General features: G+C 49.0%; 1 protein-coding gene across 4 annotated transcripts in view; it reads right to left on the bottom strand.

The window, feature by feature from the left end:
* Nucleotides 1–14,054, bottom strand: part of gpc5a (glypican 5a) — a 1,780,902-nt gene that overhangs the window by 1,688,062 nt on the left and 78,786 nt on the right. For all 4 annotated transcript variants that reach the window (XM_072476228.1, XM_072476224.1, XM_072476226.1 and 1 more), the window contains exon 2: nt 4,004–4,165. In XM_072476228.1, coding sequence (XP_072332329.1) covers nt 4,004–4,165 — 162 coding nt within the window. The remainder of the gene's footprint in view (nt 1–4,003; nt 4,166–14,054) is intronic.

Genomic DNA, 14,054 nt, shown 5'->3' with positions numbered 1-14,054 from the left:
TTGGGTACTTTATTTTTAAAAAGTAGTGTTTCGAGCACACCTTAGGAATGCTAGAATGAGTCGGGATTTCGATGGGATGGAGGATAGATGTAATCGGTGATCGGGGGTCCGGCGCACCACACGCCCATGTTCTGGTCGTGCCCAAAGCTCGTGGGCTTCTAGAGGTCCTTTTTTGATACAATGCAACAAACTCTGTATTCTTCTGCACTGAAGTTGTTGCTGTCAATGTTTATCTGCAGTGGATAGTAATTTCCTCGAGCTGTAGTTGGTTCTCTGTTTTCTTTAGGCTAATAGGAAAGCCAAAGACATTTGCTGCCTCAGAAGAACAGTTTACAATGAGCAGCGTATTACCTCCTCTTCGCGTGTCAGAAGCAGAAGTTACATGATTACATAGAATTTACCGTGCAGAAAGAGGCCATTCGGCCCATCGAGTCTGCACCGGCTCTTGGAAAGAGCACCCTACCCAAGCCCACACCTCCACCCTATCCCCATAACCCAGTAAATTTTGGACACGAAAGGCAATTTAGCATGGCCAATCCACCTAACCTGCACATCTTTGGACTGTGGGAGGAAATCGGAGCACCCGGAGGAAACCCACGCACACACGGGGAGAACGCACAGACAGCGACCCAAGCCGGGAATCGAACCTGGGACCCTGGAGCTGTGAAGGAATTGTGCTATCCACTATGCTACCGTGCTGCCCTACCTCTCCTGTGGTTTTGGGATGTGCCACTAGTTGTCACAGGTTGAACTGACTGCCGTTGGTTGAAAAGCAGACAGATGCCCTCTGTCAAGCCTAACTTTGCCTCTTGAATATTACTGAAGAAATTAGAGAAAATGTTCAGTGCCAGAACACAACTTTGCTTAACACCATTGGAGCTAGGGAAGCTGTCTGAGTAGACTCCATTCTGCTTGACCTGACCTTTCTGTCCTTCGTGCAGTTGATGGAGAATAATGATGAACTTTTGAGAGTACGCCAATCAAGATACTATCTTCCAAACAAATGTATATGGAAGCACTGTGGCCAAGATTATCTTCAATATAAAGTGGTGCCTCTGTAGCTTTAACAGTCAGACCTCTATCCCTTGTTTTTGTCGAGGGAAACCATCACTGCATCTCAAAGGTCCGCTCTCTGCTCATTTTCTCTCTCTCAGCATGTTGTAAACAGGTCTGTAGGCCTATAAAGGGTCCCATCTATTCCAGGGGCTTTGTCTGATTTTAATTGTGTTGCAGCAGTCTTGATCTCTTCACAAGTTGGTGGTTTATCCAGCTCAAGAGTTTACCCTGGGAGAGTTCCCAAATATTGTTTTAAAAAAAAACCTCCGTCGGCAGGATCCTCCGCTCCGTTGGAAGCGCACCCACACCCGCGGGTTTCCCGATGTTGTGGGATGGCAACAATGGGAAATCACATTGGCCGGCTGCCGGAACAGAGGATCGGGCTGCAGGCGAGGGCTGCTGTGCAGGAAAATGCAGCTGACGAACCAAGAATCCCGCCCCCTACTTTTCCAAGTGATCAACAGTTCTCTCCAATTCAGCACCGACAGAAAGCACAACTGAACAAAAATGATTCATAGCAGCTTTGATTTTCAGTAACGTTGATCACTGTTTGAGATTTCTGAAGTTATTTTCAACGTTTATCTCAAAATGACCATTCCCCACACCTCCACTGTTCATTATCATAACGTTGTTCATTTGCCTAGTTATATCCCACAAAAAAACAAAAATGTCAACAGTGCAAGCTGGAATATGTTCACTTTTCATAGCAAAAAACCTCTTTACTGTATGCTATGTGGCATGTTTCTTTGATGCCAAAACAGTGGAAGATAGACAGATTTTTCTCTCCTCGGCCAGGATTTCTTTTTGCCAATGCACCTACAAATCAGTTTGGGTAATCTGTCAAAATACACTATTTGTACATTTGTATGACCAGCAATTACAGGGTACAGATGCCAGTGGCTATGATGCTGGACCAGCAATGCAGAAGTTAAGAGTTCAAATCCCAGCACGGCAAGTTGCAAAACTACAAAATTATCAGGAGAACTGCCAGTGTCAGCAAGTTCTTCACACTTTTGCATTAAATATCATCTGCCATGTGTATACTCATTCACCAATCTGTTTCGGTCTTCCTGAAGTCTGTTTCTAGCCTCCTCAATGTTTACTACATTTTAGCTCAGCTGGTTTGTGATGCAGAGCGAAGCCAACAGCGTGGGAGCAATTCCCGTACCGGCTGAGGTTATTAGTGAAGGCCCCACCTTCAACCTTGCCCCTCGCCCGAGGTGTGGAGGTCCTCAGGTTAAATCACCACCAGTCAGCTCTCTCTCTCTCTCAAATGGGAGAGCAGCCTCTGTGGGACTATGGCAACTACTTTACGTTTCCAAGTTTACTCTCACTTGTAAATTTTGAAATTATGCCTGAAAGTGTATACTCCAAACCCAGGTTGTTAATGTCTGTGAAAAAAAGAGCAGCGATCCTAAAACTGACCCCTGGGCACATAACAAACTTGGTTCCAATCTGAAAAAATCATGCACCATCAGCTCTGATGAAGAGACATCCCGATTCTAAACGTTGACTCCTGCTTCTCTCGACACAAATGCTGTCAGACCAATTGAGTTTTTCCAGCATTTTTTCTTTTTGTTTCAGATTCCAGCATCAGCAATAATTTGCTTTTATCTAAGTGCACCATGTGTCTGTTCTCTGTCCTTTTATTTTCTAGGGTGCAATTGAATGGCCACACTGCTGCCAAAAAGCTGTGCACCGCGGCGCAATCTTGGACATTGGGTTGGAGCCTTGCTCACTAGTGGCGATTTTTTGGGTTTCTAATGTGCCACAGCTCCGGGCGGGGGCAGACATCCTGACATTGCTCGCTTGTGGCAAGGAGGCGGATCCTCTTGGGTTGGAGGTCGACTATACCTCCAAGCACCTGTGTGTGTCTGGGTGACTTGGAGATTTTTCACCTCGAGAAGGTCAAGTTTACCATGAGAGAGTCGGTGAAAGAGTTTTACCGTATATGGCGGCCATTTGTAATGTACTTTAGAATTGGTCACTGTTAGCTGTTGAATCGGAGGGGCTAGGGTGGGTTGTGGGTTCTTACTGTTTAGCTGTTATTCTGTGTTATTGTGTACTTTGTATGAAAATTGTTAAAAATTATAATAAAAATATTTCCAAAAACAAAAAGAAACCCTGTAATGCTTCATTCAACAAGGTGTAACCTTTCAAGAGATTTTGCAACGAGACAACTGCTCGACAGTTCAATGGCTGGATTGCAATCTGCAGAGAGCTCATCAGTGCATCCCAGAGAGAAGCACAGTAATGGTGAATGCTAACAGCTTCACCATCGTTACTACAACAAAATTCAGATATTTTTAAACGATTAGGAAACCGTCACCAGGGCAACTTCAATATTCTACAAATTCCTTTTTCTGACTTTTAGTGAGCTGGCCGCAGATAAACATTATCAACTGACTGCATGACTTTGCATCAAATCAAGGACTGATTTTAATATCCTTCTGTTCAGTCAAAAACCCAATGAGATTCTCCAAGCCAAAGCTTACCCTGTCTAACACTGAAGAGATCTGACTCAACTATTAAGTTCTAACTAATCACAATTGGAGTAGCGCAAACCGAGAATTAAGTCAGACCTTCTGATGGCAAATTAAACTTCCACATTCCTCACCACAGCAGAAAGTCTGCATAGAATAGCCAAGTGAAGCTTAAATACACCGCTTCTAATAGTCTTAACACACAACCTTTCCTTGTTCACAAATCTAAAAACCAAAGTTCTCCCTTGTCTACCGAGTCAGGATTTCTGAAGCCTAGGTTTTCTGCAGGAAACGTGTTTCTGATTATTTCTCAACATTTCTCCTTACTTCCAGCAATCAGCAAAATGAACAATGAGAAATATTCTCCGAGATTGGTTAGCTCTGCCTGAACACACGACTTGATATGAAAAAAAAAAAAGGAAAAAAAAACAGGTGTTTCATTTGGTCAGGCCACAAGAGGTTACCTTGAAAAGCAGCGGCATTGCGTGATATTAGAAATTTCAGCGTTGAGCTTGATGTTTGAAGCAAATTTTGAATGTCTTGACGGACTGCAGCTTGGTACCGCTCCTCCATTTTTCTTGTGCAGCATGTTGGATCCTCTGAGGTGCACACCTGTAGATCAGAACCTAAAAGAAAATGAGAAGAATGAATGCACTATTCCTTCACATTTGATTCAAATTTGCTCAGTTCAGATTATCTGATAATTGATTTTTAAAATGGAACCTTATGTTCCCATGTTCTTTACATTGACATATTCAAATTACTTTTTACTTTAATAAATATTTTTATTCCAACATAGCAACTCCTTTAAACCATGAGAACAATAAAATGTAGTGCAGTTTGTCATTTTCCGTTTCAACAAAATTAACCGTAACACCCCCTTAAAGGGGAGAGAAGAAAAAAAACGAACCCCAAGTCCCCCCTGCTGGCCCCTCTCATCCCCTTCTTCTCCCCTGCCCCCTAGCTGCTGGCCATAAACAGGTCCTTAAAGACGGCGACGAACTGTTCCCATCTGGAGCAGGACCCTTCCTCCGACCCTCTGATGGCATATTTCACTTTTTGCAGCCTTCGAAATTCTGTCAGGACTGCCAGCCAGTCCAAGGCCCTAAGTGGTGCTGTTGACCTCCAGCTTAGCAGAATTTGACGCCAGGCTAGCAGGGAGGCGAAGGCCAAAATGTTGGCCCCCTTCTCCTCAAGAAGCACGGCAAGTCCGACACCCGAAATACTGCCACCAACAGACATGGCTTCATCCTAACCCCCACAACCTCATACATGATCTTGAAGAACGAGGTCGAATTCAATCAATTTTGGACATGACTAGAGCATATAGGAGTGGTTTGCCGGACCCATTTGGCACCTTGGTTTGCCGGACCTCTGGCACCTTGTCGCACCTATCCTCCACCCCAGGGAAGAACTCACTCATGTGTGCTCTAGTCAGGTGCGCCAGTCATACCACCTTTTTTTTTTTTTATAAATGTTTTTATTCAAAGTTTTTCAATAATTTTTTACAAACCACGACAAAAGAAAATTTAATGCAAAGAGAACAAAACAACATGCCAACAAAAAACAACTTAACCCTCCAACAAATTAACAATTTAACAAACAAAACAAGGTGGGGCAATTGCACCCCCCGCCCCCCCCCCATCCCAGTCTGGATTGCTGCTGCTGCTGACTTCCATCTAACGTTCCGCGAGAAAGTCAAGGAACGGTTGCCACAGCCTGGAGAACCCCTGCAAGGACCCTCGCAAACTTCATCTTCTCCAACCTGAGAAAGCCCGCCATGTCGTTGACACAAGCCTCTACGCTTGGGGGCTTCGCGTCCCTCCACATTAACAAGAGCGTTCGCCGGGCTACCAAGGAGGCAAAGGCTAGAACTCCAGCCTCTTTCAAATCCTGCACACCCGGATCACCCAATATCCCAAATATCGCTATCCCCCAGATCGGTTTTACCCGAGTGTCCAAGACCTTGGGCATAGCCTTTGCAAAGCCTTTCCAAAATTCCGTAAGTGCCAGGCATGTCCAAAACATATGGGCATGGTTCGCTGGGCTCCCTGAACATCTCACACACCTGTCCTCTACCCCAAAGAACTTACTCATTCGCGCCCCTGTCATATGCGCCCGGTGCACCACTTTAAACTGAATCAGGCTCAGCCTGGTGCAAGAGGAGGAGGAATTGACCCTGCCCAGGGCATCAGCCCACAGGCCCTCATCCAGCTCCTCACCCAGCTCCTCCACCCACTTGCCCTTCAGCTCTTCCACCGAGGCCTCGGAGGCCTCCTGCAGCTCCTGGTATATATCCGATACTTTGCCATCCCCCACCCACACGCCCAAGACCACCCTGTCTTGTATCCTCTGGGCAGGTAGCAGCGGGAATTCCCCTACCTGCTTTTTTACAAACGCCCAAACCTGCATGTACCTAAAAGTGTTCCCAGGGGGCAACCCAAATTTCTCGTCTAGCGCCCTCAGACTAGCAAAAGTCCGATCGATAAACAAGTCCCCCATCCTTTTGATTTCCGCCCTGTGCCAGCTTAGAAACCCGCTGTCTATCCTACCTGGAACAAACCTGTGGTTGTTCCGTTTCAGGGTCCAGACTGAGGCCCCTACCTCGCCCCTATGCCGTCTCCGCTGCCCCCAAATCCTCAGTGTCACTGCCACCACCGGGCTCGTGGTATACCGTGGAAGCGGCAACGGTGGCATCACCAGTGCCCCCAGGCTAGTAAGTATCTGTACAGGACACCGCTTCTAACCGTTTCCATGCCGCCCCCTCTCCCTCCTTTATCCATTTCCGAATCATAGACACATTCGCTGCCCAGTAATAGCTGCACAAGTTCGGCAGCGCCAACCCCCCCCACGACTGCGCTCCAAACACAGTCTCTTAACCCGCGGGGTTTTATTTGCCCACACAAATCCCGTAAAACTCCTATCTACCCGCTTGAAAAAGGACTTGGGGATGAGAATGGGCAGGCACTGGAAGACGAACAATAACCTAGGGAGGACCGTCATCTTTACGGACTGCACCCTGCCCGCCAGGGAGAGTGGCAGCATGTCCCACCTCCTAAAGTCCCCCTCCATCTGATCCACCAGCCACACTAAATTGAGCTTGTGCAAGACCCCCAGCTCTTGGCCACCTGGATGCCCAAGTACCGAAAGCTCCTCTCCACCATCTTGAGCGGTAGCTCTCCCAACCTCTTTTCCTGGCCCCTTGCATGCACCACAAAAAGCTAGCTTTTTCCCACATTTAGCATGTATTCCGAGAAGTTTCCTAAATCCCTAAGTATCCGCATGACCTTCCCCATGCCCTCCACCGGATCCGCAATGTACAGAAGCAGGTCATCCGCATACAGTGAAACACGGCGCTCCTCGCCCCCCCCCCCCCCCAACCGAACCACCCCCCTCCAGTTTCTGGACTCCTTCAACGCCATGGCCAGCAGCTCAATCGCCAGGACAAACAGCAGGGGGGACAGGGGGCACCCCTGCCTCGTTCCACGATATAGTCTAAAGTACCCCGACCGCCGCCGGTTCGTTGAAACACTCGCTACCGTGGCCTGATACAACAATTTGACCCACCGTATGAATTCCTCCCCAAACCCAAATCTGCCGAACACCTCCCACAGGTACTCCCACTCCACCCGGTCAAAGGCTTTCTCCGTGTCCATTGCCGCCACCACTTCTGCGTCCCCACCCTCCGAGGGCATCATGATCACATTCAGAAGCCTCCGCACGTTCGTATTCAGCTGCCTGCCATTCACAAACCCCGTCTGATCCTCATGAATCACTCCCGGGACACAGTCCTCAATCCTAGTGGCCAAGATCTTGGCCAACAGCTTGGCATCCATATTAAGGAGCGAAATCGGCCTATAGGAGCAGCGGGTCCTTATCACGCTCGAGGATAAGCGAGATCAAAGCCTGCAAAATCGTCGGGGGAAGGATTCCCTTTTCCTTAGCTTCGTTAAACGTTGTCAACAGCAATGGGCCCAACAGCTCTCAGAATTTCCTATAGAACTCTACGGGAAACCCATCCGGCCCTGGGGCCTTGCCCGCCTGCATGCTCCCCAACCCCTTAATTAGTCCCTCCATCTTAATCGGGGTCCCCAATCCCTCTACCCGCCCTTCCTCCACCTTTGGAAACCTCAGTTGGTCCAGGAACTGCCTCATCTCCTCCCCTCCCTCCGGGGTTCTGACTCGTATAATTTACCATAAAAGTCCTTAAAGACCTCGTTTATCTTAGCTGAGCTCAGCACCATGATCCCGCCCCCCCCCCCCCATCTCTAATTCCCCCAATCTCCCTAGCCGCCTCCCTCTTCTGCAGCTGATGCACCAGCATCCGACTTGCCTTCTCCCCATACTCATACACCGCTCCCTGCACCTTCCTCAACTGGGCCTCAGCCTTCCCCGTGGTTAGCAAGTCAAACTCCGTTTGAAGGCTCCAGCGCTCCAACAACTCCTCCTCAGGGGATTCCGCATACTTCCTGTCCACCCTCAGTTCCTCCCCCACCAACCTCTCCCTCCTCTCCCTCTTCCCTGATTGAGATTAGCTCCCCCCGACCACTGCCTTCAGCGCCTCCCAGACCACACTCACCGAAACCTCCCCATTATCATTGGTCTCCACATATCTTTGGATGCACCTCTGGACCCGCCCACAGACCTCCTCGTCCGCCAGTAGTCCCAAGTCCATTCGCCACAGCAGGCGTTGGCCTCTCTCCTCCCCCATCCCCAGCTCCACCCAGTGCGGGGCCTGAACCGAGATCGCAATGGCCGAGTACTCCGCTCCTTCCACTTTCTGAATTAGCACCCTGCTTACCACGAAAAAAATCTATCCGCGATTAAGCCTTGTGTACATGGGAGAAGAAGGAAAACCCCTTCGCCCTTGGCCTGGCAAATCTCCACGGACCCACTCCCCCCATCTGGTCCATGAACCCCCTCAGGACCTTGGCTGCTGCCGGCCTCTTACCCGACCTCTACCTAGACCGATCCAATGTCGGGTCCAGGACCAGATTAAAGTCCCCCCACCCTCATTACCAAACTACATGACTCCAGATCCGGAATCCGGCTCAACATCCGCTTCATGAATCCTGCATCGTCCCAGTTCAGAGCATACATATTCACTCGCACCACCCGGGCCCCCTGCAGCCTGCCACTCACCATAACATAACGACCCCCCTTATCTGCCACAATACCCACCGCCTCAAATGCCACCCGCTTACTCACCAAGATTGCGACCCCCCTGTTCTTCGCATCCAGCCAAGAGTGAAGAATCTCCCATCCATCCCTTCCTCAGCCTGGTTTGATCCGCTATCTTCAGGTGTGTTTTCTGTAGCATGGCTACGTCTGCCTTTAGCCCCTTTATGTGCAAAAATACCCAGGCCCTCTTGACCGGCCCATTCAGGCCTCCCACGTTCCACGTGATCAGCCGGATCAGGGGACTACCGGGGGGCTACCTTTCGATCGATGCCTTCATAGGGGCCAACATCTCCACCTTCAAGTCAGCAAAGCAGCTTATTAAAAACTCCTGCTGCTCCCGGGACCACTGGGCCCACGCTGCCTGGTCCCCGCCCGCCGCCATCTTGTTTTTTCGTGCCCGTTCTCCTCTCTTCTCTAAAGCCACTTTTTTGACTGCTCCACTCCTGGTCCACTCCATGCAGTGCGGGGGAGCCTCACTGTTTCCTTCCCACACCGGAAATCATTGTCCAAATGCGGCTGAAGCTCCTTAAAAGGGCCCAAAAGTCCGTTATCAGCGGGAGCTGCCAACAGTGCGACCTACCTAGGCATAGCCGCAACCGGAAGTCCAGTCATACCACCTTCAGCTGTATCAGGCTCAGCCTGGCATAAGGGGTGGAATTCACGCTCCACAAAATCTCACTCCAGAGCCCTTCTTCCAGTTCGAGCCCCAGTTACTCCTCCCACGTCCCTCTTTGTTTCTTCCAATGGGGCCCTTTCCTCCTCCAGCAACCACTCATTTATTTGACAACCTCCCTGCTCCCAATTCATCCTGAGATAGTATCTCATCCAGTGGTATAGGTTTCGGCAGCCGGGGGAAGGAAGTCCCAGATCTGCAGATATCTGAATGCGCTCCCTCTCGCGAGTTGAAATTTCTCCATCAACTCCTCCAGTCCCGCAAACCTACCGTCCACATACAGGTCCCTGAATCTCTTGACTCCCCTCCCCAACCACATGGAATGAATCTGTGGTTACTGCATATTGGTGCCAATATGGACATATCCTGCAGTTTAAAATGTAGCCTCACTTGGTTCCAGATTCTCAGCGATGCCACCACCGCTGGGCTTGTCGCAAACCTAGCCTGCGAAAATTGAAGAGGGCAGTAACCAGGGCCCGCAAGGACGGCCCGACACAAGAGGCCTCTTTCATAGAACATAGAACAGTACAGCACAGAACAGAACAGGCCCTTCGGCCCTCGATGTTGTGCCGAGCATTTTCCGAAACCAAGGTCAAGCTATCCCACTCCCTGTCATTCTGGTGTGCTCCATGTGCCTATCCAATAACCGCTTGAAAGTTCCTGAAGTGTCCGACTCCACTATCACAGCAGGCAGTCCATTCCACACCCTAACCACTCTCTGAGTAAAGAACCTACCTCGCACATCCCTCCTCTATCTCCCACCCTGAATATTATAGTTATGCCCCCTTGTAACAGCTACATAGAACATAGAACAATACAGCACAGTACAGGCCCTTCGGCCCACGATGTTGCACCGAAACAAAAGCCATCTAACCTACACTATACCATTATCATCCATATGTTTATCCAATAAACTTTTAAATGCCCTCAATGTTGGCGAGTTCACTACTGTAGCAGGTAGGGCATTCCACGGCCCCACTACTCTTTGCGTAAAGAACCTACCCCTGACCTCTGTCCTATATCTATTACCCTCAGTTTAAGGCTATGTCCCCTCGTGCTAGCCATTTCCATCCGCGGGAGAAGGCTCTCACTGTCCACCCTATCTAACCCCCTGATCATTTTGTATGCCTCTATTAAGTCTCCTGTTAACCTTCTTCTCTCTAACGAAAACAACCTCAAGCCCATCAGCCTTTCCTCATAAGATTTTCCCTCCATACCAGGCAACATCCTGGTGAATCTCCTCTGCACCCGTTGCAAAGCCTCCACGTCCTTCCTACAATGCGGTGACCAGAACTGTACGCAATACTCCAAATGCGGCCGTACCAGAGTTCTGTACAGCTGCAACATGACCTCCTGACTCCGGAACTCAATCCCTCTACAAATAAAGGCCAACACTCCATAGGCCTTCTTCACAACCCTATCAACCTGGGTGGCAACTTTCAGGGATCTATGTACATGGACACCTAGATCCCTCTGCTCATCCACACTTTCAAGAACTTTTCCATTAGCCAAATATTCCACATTCCTGTTTTTCCTTCCAAAGTGAATCACCTCACACTTCTCTACATTAAACTCCATTTGCCACCTCTCAGCCCAGCACTGCAGCTTATCTATATCCCTCTGTAACCTGCTACTTCCTTCCACACTATCGACAACACCACCGACTTTAGTATCGTCTGCAAATTTACTCACCCACCCTTCTGCGCCTTCCTCTAGGTCATTGATAAAAATGACAAACAGCAACGGCCCCAGAACAGATCCTTGTGGTACTCCACTTGTGACAGAACTCCATTCTGAACATTTCCCATCAACCACCACCCTCTGTCTTCTTTCAGCTAGCCAATTTCTGATCCACATCTCTAAATCACCCTCAATCCCCAGCCTCCGTATTTTCTGCAATAGCCTACCGTGGGGAACCTTATCAAACGCTTTGCTGAAATCCATATACACCACATCAACTACTCTACCCTCGTCTACCTGTTCAGTCACCTTCTCAAAGAACTCGATAAGGTTTGTGAGGCATGACCTACCCTTCACAAAGCCATGCTGACTATCCCTGATCATATTATTCCTATCTAGATGATTATAAATCTTGTCTCTTATAATCCCCTCCAAGACTTTACCCACTACAGACGTGAGGCTCACCGGTCTATAGTTGCCGGGGTTGTCTCTGCTCCCCTTTTTGAACAAAGGGACCACATTTGCTATCCTCCAGTCCTCTGGCACTATTCCTGTATCCAATGATGACATAAAAATCAAAGCCAATGGTCCAGCAATCTCTTCCCTGGCCTCCCAGAGAATCCTAGGATAAATCCCATCAGGTCCCGGGGACTTATCTATTTTCAGCCTGTCCAGAATTGCCAACACCTCTTCCCTACGTACCTCAATGCCATCTAATCTATTTACCTGGAGCTCAGCATTCTCCTCCACAACATTATCTTTTTCCTGAGTGAATACTGACAAAAAATATTCATTTAGTATCTCGCCTATCTCTTCAGACTCTACACACAACTTCCCATCCCTGTCCTTGACTGGTCCTACTCTGTCCCTAGTCATTCGCTTATTCCTGACATACCTATAGAAAGCTTTTGGGTTTTCCTTGATCCTTCCTGCCAAATACTTCTCATGTCCCCTCCTTGCTCGTCTTAGCTCTCTCTTTAGATCCTTCCTCGCTACCTTGTAACTATCCATCGCCCCAACTGAAACTTCACACCTCATCTTCACATAGGCCTCCTTCTTCCTCTTAACAAGAGATTCCACTTCTTTGGTAAACCACGGTTCCCTCGTTCGGCACCTTCCTCCCTGCCTGACCGGTACATACTTATCAAGAACACGCAGTAGCTGATCCTTGAACAAGCTCCACTTATCCAGTGTGTCCAACACTTGCAGCCTACTTCTCCACCTTATCCCCCCCAAGTCACGTCTAATGGCATCATAATTTCCCTTCCCCCAGCTATAACTCTTGCCCTGCGGTGTATACTTATCCCTTTCCATCCTTAACGTAAACGTCACCGAATTGTGGTCACTGTCCCCAAAGTGCTCACCTACCTCCAAATCCAACACCTGGCCTGGTTCATTACCCAAAACCAAATCCAATGTGGCCTCGCCTCTTGTTGGCCTGTCAACAAACTGTGTCAGGAAACCCTCCTGCACACACTGTACAAAAAACGACCCATCTAATGTACTCGAACTATATCTTTTCCAGTCAATATTTGGAAAGTTAAAGTCTCCCATAATAACTACCCTGTTACTTTCGCTCTTATCCAGGATCATCCTCGCCATCCTTTCCTCTACATCCCTAGAACTATTTGGAGGCCTATAGAAAACTCCCAACAGGGTGACCTCTCCTTTCCTGTTTCTAACCTCAGCCCATACTACCTCGGAAGATGAGTCCCCATCTAGCACCCTCTCCGCCACCATAATACTGCTCTTGACTAGCAGCGCCACACCTCCCCCTCTTTTGCCTCCTTCTCTGAGCTTACTAAAACACCTAAACCCCGGAACCTGCAACATCCATTCCTGTCCCTGCTCTATCCATGTCTCCGAAATGGCCACAACATCGAAGTCCCAGGTACCAACCCATGCTGCCAGTTCCCCTACCTTATTTCGTATACTCCTAGCATTGAAGTAGACACACTTCAAACCACCTACCTGAACACTGGCCCCCTCCTGCGACGTCAAATCTGTGCTCCTGACCTCTATACTCTCATTCTCCCTTACCCTAAAACTACAATCCAGGTTCCCATGCCCCTGCTGCATTAGTTTAAACCCCCCCAAAGAGCACTAACAAATCTCCCCCCCAGGATATTTGTGCCCCGCAGGTTCAGATGTAGACCATCCTGTCTGTAGAGGTCCCACCTTCCCCAGAAAGAGCCCCAGTTATCCATAAATCTGAATCCCTCCCGCCTGCACCATCCCTGTAGCCACGTGTTTAATTGCTCTCTCTCCCTATTCCTCATCTCACTATCACGTGGCACGGGCAACAACCCAGAGATAACAACTCTGTTTGTTCTAGTTCTGAGCTTCCATCCTAGCTCCCTGAAAGCCTGCCTGACATCCTTATCCCCTTTCCTACCTATGTCGTTAGTGCCAATGTGGACCACGACTTGGGGCTGCTCCCCCTCCCCCTTAAGGACCCGGAAAACACGATCCGAGACATCACGTACCCTTGCACCTGGGAGGCAACATACCAAACGTGAGTCTCTCACGCTCCCACAAAATCTCCTATCCGTGCCCCTGACTATAGAGTCCCCAATTACTAATGCTCTGCTCCTCTCCCCCCTTCCCTTCTGAGCAACAGGGACAGACTCTGTGCCAGAGGCCCGTACCCCATGGCTTACCCCTGGTAAGTCATCCCCCCCACAAGTATCCAAAGCGGTATACTTGTTTCTCAGGGGAACGACCGCAGGGGATCCCTGCACTGACTGTTTTTTCCCCATCCCTCTTACAGTTACCCATCTATCTCCAATCTTTGGTGTAACTAATTCCCTGAAGCTGCTATCTATGACCCCCTCTGCCTCCCGAATGATCCGAATATCCACCCGAGGAAACAGTCTCTGAACGTCCACTCTATCTATCCCCCTCATTATCTTTCAACCTCTATTAAGTCGCCTCTCATCCTCCTCCGCTCCAAAGAGAAAAGCCCTAGCTCTCTCAACCTT

This window comes from Scyliorhinus torazame, chromosome 15 (genome assembly GCF_047496885.1).
Source record: "Scyliorhinus torazame isolate Kashiwa2021f chromosome 15, sScyTor2.1, whole genome shotgun sequence".
In the NCBI taxonomy this organism is placed as follows: Eukaryota; Metazoa; Chordata; class Chondrichthyes; order Carcharhiniformes; family Scyliorhinidae; genus Scyliorhinus; species Scyliorhinus torazame.
The sequence above is the reverse complement of the archived record's forward strand: the minus strand, read 5'-3'. Positions and strand labels throughout refer to the sequence as shown.